Genomic DNA, 7,500 nt, shown 5'->3' on the forward strand with positions numbered 1-7,500 from the left:
ACACACACACACACACACACACACACACACACACACACACACACACACACACACACACACACACACACACACACACACACACACACACACACACACACACACACACCAGGGATGGAAATTAACTTTTTTGCCACCAGCCACTGTGGCAGGTAGATTTAAAAATCTACCAGCCACTCATCTTTTTACCAGCCACTTTTTATACGCAATATCTTTTTTAATATATGCGTTAATGTTAAACAATACAATAGTAAGAATAGCTAATGAAAGTGTTTTTCATACAAATGTTTTCCATCAGAAGTCATTTGTACTGTAAGTAGGTGCTACCAAGGAACTGAGTTGCAAATTAAATGGTACACTCTTACTATATATGATACACAATACACGCCATCTTTATTTCAAAACATTGTATAATTGAACTCCATATATACTCTGGGTTCAATGCAACTTTTTTTCCCAACTGGCCCGCTTGGCCAATAGATCCGAGTTTTACTGGCCCCTTGTATATTTTCACTGGCCCTGCAGACACCTTTTTTTCATCATTTAGTCAATAATTATAATACAGTATTGAAGTTACCTTTAGATTTCTTTTTTCTTTTTAGTTAATGATATGAAATGTTGATATTGTTTATCACTTTCTCCATATGCATTAGGGATGTGAATGTGTCGACACATTGACCGGTTTTCCACTTGCGCTCAAGTCGAATTTAAAAATAGAAATCTGAAAATCAGGGAGTTATGCCGTTTTATTAATGGGAGATGTCACCGTGTCACGTCTGGTCGTGAGCGCGCTGCAGGAGCGTCACTTCTGCAAGGTGCGTGCATGAAGTAATCAGCTACACATAAGAGTCCGGTGTGGGACCATTTTTTCACTGTTGATAAAAAACAGTGCAGTGCAAAAGATGCAGCATAATGTTAAACGCTCGTCTGAGACTATGACGTTAAATCATCTAGAAACACACGATGCCTTCGTCCGAGCAAAGCAGCGTTTCACCGTGAGATCACTAGTGAGTGCGCGAGCCACCGCACGGGGAAGAACTCTGTGGTTTGAGGCTCAAATAATAACCGGGGATATTCTCCCCGTTAGCGATATCGATGGGAAAGGCTTCCCTGTTTGTATGCGATCTGATTGTATGTCTCGAGCCTTAAATACAAAGCCATGTCGGCAAACTGACTGCGCGACTCAAGGGACTGTATGTGAGCCGAATCCCTCCGTTAGTTTCTGTTTCAGCCGACACAATTAAAATCACCTCTAAGCACGGACAGCGTTTAAATAAAGCATCTCATTTGTATTACCATTAGGGCTTTGATGCAAATACTGTAACAACGGCGGCAGCTCTGCTGCTTAAAGGAAAAGCGCAGTTTTCACTTTATTTTCAGCACCTCAACCTCTGCTGTGGGAAGAAAAAAAGGGGGCACAGTAAGTCGATTGATTTGTCGACTTATGCCTCCACACGTTAACTCGCAGATAGTATTTCCTCGCGGAGCGGATCGCGCCTTAGTTCAGTTCGACTAGAAAGGCAAAAAGAAACTGTTGAACTGTGTAGCGCCCTGTCATCATGTTCATGACGAATGTATTAAATATGCAAATTAGATCGGACCTGACTGGAAAGTATTACCCGACACAGTGGCGGGTGAAGTGACACAATTTACACGCCAGCACGCAAATCTACCCGCATTTGGCGTGTGGCGGGTGTTAATTTCCATCCCTGACACACACACACACACACACACACACACACACACACACACACACACACACACACACACACACACACACACACACACACACACACACACACCCTCCCCCTACTCACCACAGCGGCGATCTGTCTCGTCTCGTCTCTCTGTACGAACACGCGTCTGAACACGGAGAAGCAGCGAAGCTCACAGTCGTACGGGTCGGCCGCGGCTAACGCTAAAGCTAGCGCGGCCGGGTCGGGCGTCAGAGGGCCAGAGGAAGGGGAGCAGCTGGAGGATCGATCCCCACCGAGAGGCCCCATCCTGGGCTTATGCAGCGGGCACAGCATGGTCTTATCCTGGAGGAGGGAGGGAAGGGACAGAGGGAGAGAGAGAGGGAGAGAGGGAGGGGGAGAGAGGGAGAGGGAGGGGGAGGGAGACAGAGGGGGAGAGAGGGAGGGAGAGGGAGACAGAGGGGGAGAGAGGGAGGGAGAGGGAGACAGAGGGGGAGAGAGGGAGAGAGGGAGAGGGAGAGAGAGAGGGAGACAGACAGAGGGGAAGAGAGGGAGAGAGAGAGAGAGAGAGGGAGGGAGGGAGAGAGAGCGAGGGAGGGAGAGAAAGAGAGAGAGGGAGGGAGAGATGGAGAGGGAGGGAGAGAGAGGGAGAGCGAGGGAGGGAGAGAGAGAGAGAGAGAGGGAGGGAGGGAGAGAGAGAGAGAGAGAGACAGAGTTAGTTACTGTGTGTGAGGGAGTGTGTGTTTGTTTGTGTGTGTGAGTGTGTAGCAGTGTGTGTGTGGGTACCTTAAAGAATGTGCATTGTGTGTGTGTGTGTGAGTGAGTGAGTCAGTCAGTCAGACAGATAGATAGACAGACAGATAGATGGATAGACAGATAGATAGATAGACAGATAGATGGATAGACAGTGTGTGTGTATGTGTGTGTGTTTTTACGTACCTTAAAGAATGTACATTGTGTGAGTGAGTGAGTGAGTGTAGCAGTATAGCAGTGTGTGTGTGTTTGCGTGCGTCCGTGTGGGTCTGTCCCTGTGTGTGTGTGTGTGTTTGTGTGTGTGTGTGTGTATCTGTGTGCGTCCGTGTGGGTCTGTCCCTGTGTGTGTGTTTCCCTGTGTGTGTGTGTTTGTGTGTATCTGTGTGTTTGTGTGTGTGTGTTTGTACCTGTCCCTGTGTGTGTGTGTCCCTCTGTGTGAGTGTTTTACGTACCTTAAAGAATGTGCACTGTGCCTTGAGAGCGCAGGTGAAGTGGTAAGTGTTGGAGCATCTGAGCCGGTTGCAGCCGCTGGTGGCTCCGTGCTTGTGGCAGTAAACACAGCGTAGGGTCAGTCCCCTCCGTAAGGCCAGCTCCACGTTTATCAGAGCACCGGCCTGAGTCTCATACACTTCACTGGACCACAAGGCACAGTTCAGATGGACCTGGATGGAGGGAGAGAGAGAGGGAGGGGGGAGGGGGAGAGGGAGGGAGAGAGGGAGGGGGGAGGGGGAGAGGGAGGGGGAGAGGGAGGGAGAGAGGGAGGGAGGGAGGGGGGGAGAGGGAGAGAGAGGGAGGGAGAGAGAGAGGGGGGGAAGGAGAGAGGGAGAGAGAGGAAGGGAGAGGGAGGGAGGGAGAGGGAGGGAGAGAGAGAGAGAGAGAGGGACAGAGAGAGAGGGAGAGAGAGAGAGGGAGGGAGAGAGAGGGGGGGACAAAGGGAGGGAGGGAGAGAGAGAGAGAGGGAGGGAGGGAGAGATAGGGAGGGGGAGAGGGAGAGAGGGAGGGAGGGAGAGAGAGAGGGAGGGAGGGAGGGAGGGACAGAGAGAGAGAGGGAGGGACAGAGAGAGAGGGAGGGAGGGAGGGAGGGGGGCAGAGAGAGAGGGAGAGAGAGAGACACACACACGCACAGAGGGAGAGGGAGAGGGGCAGAGAGAGAGAGGGAGGGGGAGAGGGAGGGAGAGAGAGAGAGAGGGAGGGGGGCAGAGAGAGAGGGAGAGAGAGAGAGACACACACGGTTATAGTCAAGATAGATCAGATTGTCAAAAGTTGTTATGAAGCCTTGAAGATGCCAAAACATTTCCTTAAAAGTATAAATGAATTTAATCAGCTGAAGATGGTAATCGGTATTACTCATCTTCAGCTGAAACAGTCTCATGTTTCCTCTGATGATCATAAATTACATGTAACAGCAAACCAGACCATCAGTGCAAAGAATGCTATTTTTATATAGTTTTTCTTAATGCCTTTGTCATGGGTATACGCTCACCCAGGAACAACAGCTGGCGTGGTAAAAACACTACTGCTGTTGTCCAAAGGGGGCGCTGAAAATCATTTATTCTAAACTCACCCAGAGGTCCAGGTCCAGGTTGAGCAGTCTGGCCGGTCCGTCAGTCGGTCCGTCTCCCTGTTGATTACAGAAGCATTAAGAATAAGCAGAGTGTGTGTGTGTGTGTGTGTGTGTGTGTGTGTGTGTGTGTGTGTGTGTGTGTGTGTGTATGTTCTTATACAACTATTTTTGTGAGAACCAATTTGAGTTTTAGACCTTAAAATTTAAGTCATTTTTGGAAAGTGAGTACATTTAGTCCGGTTCTCCCTTTGGGACAGGCCTTTAAAGGGCTGTTTGAGGGTTAACACTAGGTTTTAAGGACAGGCCTTTAAAGGGCTGTTTGAGGGTTAACACTAGGTTTTAAGGACAGGCCTTTAAAGGGCTGTTTGAGGGTTAACACTAGGTTTTAAGGACAGGCCTTTAAAGGGCTGTTTGAGGGTTAACACTAGGTTTAAGGTTCAGGTATGAATTAGGTTTATGTTAGGGTTAGTGTAAGGGTTGGGGTTAGGCATTTAGTGTTGATGGTTAGGGTTAGGGTAAGGGGCTAGGGAATGCATTATGTCAATGAATGTCCTCACAAGTATAGCCGTACAAACCTGTGTGTCTGTGTCGTGTGTGTGTGTGTGTGTTACCTGCTGGTCACAGAAGCAGCATCTCCGTTGATCTCTGGGTGAATCGAGACACGCCCCCAACCGCTTCAACAGCTGATCCACCTCCTCGTCAGTCGGCATGGAAACAGCCTCGTTAGGGACGCAAGGGCCCCTGGGTAAAAATAAAATAAAAATGTGAATATTGATTTTATTCATAATAATTATATTTTAATTGTTAATTAATTATTTTGACCAAATGAAAAATAATTTTTTTAATTTTCTGCTGAGTTTTTTTTTTAACTATTTATTCAAATTTTAAAAAATATAAATAAATTAAAGACATTGGTGAAAATTGATTTAACTTATAATAAAAAATATTACTATTACACAAAAATACCAAAATTGTACCATATGATACTAAAAAGGCAGTGTGTAAAATGTTAACATTTCCTGCAAAGTTTTTTTAAAAATGTTAAGCAGTTTTAAAATTACAAAGGAGATTTTTTTTAAATCACTTGAAATTTTACAAATTATTTTAAGCAGCATATGTGATAAATAATAAAAACAAATTCAAAGTCAAAACTTTATTTTAAAATTTATGAAATACATTTAAATTAATATAAAAATGTTTAATACAATTTATTAAATCTAATTAAAAAAATTATAATTATTAGGTAAAAAATAATCAGATAATAGTCTCAAGATATTTTGTAATTTACTTTAATAATAATAATAATAATAATAATAATAATAATAATAATAATAATAATAATAAAAATATATATATATAAAAAAAAAATAAAAAAAAAATAAAAAAAAAAATAAAAAAAATAAAAAATAAATAAATAAAATAAAATAAAATAAAATAAAATAAAATAAAATAAAATAAAATAAAATAAAATAAAATAAAATAAAATAAAATAAAATAAAATAAAATAAAATAAAATAAAATAAAATAAAATAAAATAAAATAAAATAAAATAAAATAAAATAAAATAAAATAAAACACATAGTAACCTGGTGAGAGTGATGCTGACACTCCAGCGTCTCCAGCGGCTGCTCTTCAGTCTCTTCAGACGTGATGACATCATCGCCTCCTCGTTGCCGCCGGAGACCGTCCGGGGGCGGGGCTTTAACTTCACCTTCACCTGTCGACCAATCAGAAAAGAGAGAGTGTCAGTCACATGATGCAGAATTATAACTCCTGTGTCTCTCTCTCTCTTTCTATCTCTCTCTCTCTTTCCCTCTCTCTGTCTCTCTCTCTCTTTCTATCTCTCTCTCTCTCTCTCTCTCTCTCTCTTTCTATCTCTCTCTCTCTTTCCCTCTCTCTGTCTCTCTCTCTCTTTCTATCTCTCTCTCTCTCTCTCTCTCTCTCTCTCTCTCTTTCCCTCTCTCTGTCTCTCTCTCTCTCTCTCTCTCTCTCTTTCTCTGTCTCTCTCTCTCTGTCTCTCTCTCTCTTTCTATCTCCCTCTCTGTCAGTCACATGATGCAGAATATGAAAATGCAATAAATAAAACTTGTTTGGAAAGTCGTAGTAGAAGTATGGCTGATAATCTGTCAAAGAATGAAAGATTAATGTAATGTAACCTGATGGAATTTATTTGTGTTTCCAAATATTTTTTCCCTTTTCTGATCTTTTATGTTTTTTAGGTTGTTTGCTGTTTTCTGTTTTTTTTATTTAATTAAACTTTTCTTTGTTTTCCCCAAAAACTTAAATAAAAATAAAGCAGTTGTAAAAAAACAACCAGAGGGTCGATTTTTTGCGACAGTTTTTTTGGACCTGTGTAGATGTAGGTGTGAGTGAATCTATTGAATATCCCAATAATTCGACTAAAAGAAAAAGCTTCAGTTGGTAGAGCGTCCCCCCCCCCATGGGCCTCGGCCAGCAGCGGACCCGGGTTCGATTCCAGCCCGCGGTCGTTCTCTGCATGTCACTCCCCTCTCTGCCCCATCTCAACTCTGTCTCTACACTATCAATAAAGCATAAAAATGCCCAAAAAATATCTAAAAAAAAGAAAAGAAAGAAGAAGCTTGCAGTCACCTTGAGGCTGTCAGTGCGTGGCCGTGTCTCCATGGTGATAGCAGCAGCGGGGGGGAAGGCGGGCGGGGGGGAGGGGGGGCTCTGGGCGGGGGTGCAGCTCTGCAGCAGAGAATGGACCGCGATGGAAGACATGTTGCTGGTGTAGGAATGAAGCACTCTGCCGTCGGACTCACTGTCACACACCTGGAGGGGGGGGGGGGGGGGGAATTAATACATGTATATTATTTAATTAAAATGTTTAATTTTTTTTTCCCAGGGAATTAATACACATACAATATCTTTACAATGTGTTTATATAATTCATTATATTTACTATATTTTTTTCGTTCAAATTGAGATTTTTTTCCCCCTCGATAACTTTATTATTCATTAGTAACTAATACATTGAAATAAATACTTTTTATAGTTTTTTTTTTGTTGTAGTTTGTAGTTTTTTGTAGATTTCTTTAATTATTTTCCGTCAAACCGTTTTAAATATAAATATTCATGATGTGATTTAGTGTCTCACCTTTTCATCTGGTTTGTAAAGAGCAGAGCAGCTGGGACTACAGAACACCAGGCTGGACTGGCCCTCCTGCAACAGACAGACAGACAGACAGACAGACAGACAGACAGACAGACACACAGACAGACACACACACACACACACAGACAGACAGACAGACACACACAGACAGACAGACAGACAGTGAGAGACAGACAGACAGACAGACAGACACACACACACAGACAGACAGTGAGAGACAGACAGACAGACAGAGCGAGACAAACACACACACACACACACACACACACACACACACACACACACACACACACACACACACACACACACACACACACACACACACACACACACACACACACACACACACACACACA

At 43.3% G+C, this 7,500-nt stretch overlaps 1 protein-coding gene across 1 annotated transcript in view; it reads right to left on the bottom strand.

Moving 5' to 3' along the window:
• Positions 1-1,808: 1,808 nt before the first annotated feature.
• Positions 1,809-7,500, bottom strand: part of LOC307267613 (histone-lysine N-methyltransferase 2D-like) — a gene marked incomplete at its 3' end in the record, with an annotated part of 98,169 nt that continues 92,477 nt past the window's right edge. Inside the window, exons 75-81 of the mRNA XM_080049972.1 lie at positions 7,127-7,192; positions 6,619-6,801; positions 5,595-5,725; positions 4,620-4,749; positions 4,009-4,065; positions 2,897-3,106; positions 1,809-2,036 (exon numbers count right to left, since the gene is read on the bottom strand). Of these exons, the coding sequence (XP_079906098.1) occupies positions 1,809-2,036; positions 2,897-3,106; positions 4,009-4,065; positions 4,620-4,749; positions 5,595-5,725; positions 6,619-6,801; positions 7,127-7,192 (1,005 nt within the window). The remainder of the gene's footprint in view (positions 2,037-2,896; positions 3,107-4,008; positions 4,066-4,619; positions 4,750-5,594; positions 5,726-6,618; positions 6,802-7,126; positions 7,193-7,500) is intronic.

The sequence above is a fragment of the Ammodytes marinus genome (genome assembly GCF_949987685.1).
Source record: "Ammodytes marinus genome assembly, chromosome: 21".
NCBI lineage: Eukaryota > Metazoa > Chordata > Actinopteri > Uranoscopiformes > Ammodytidae > Ammodytes > Ammodytes marinus.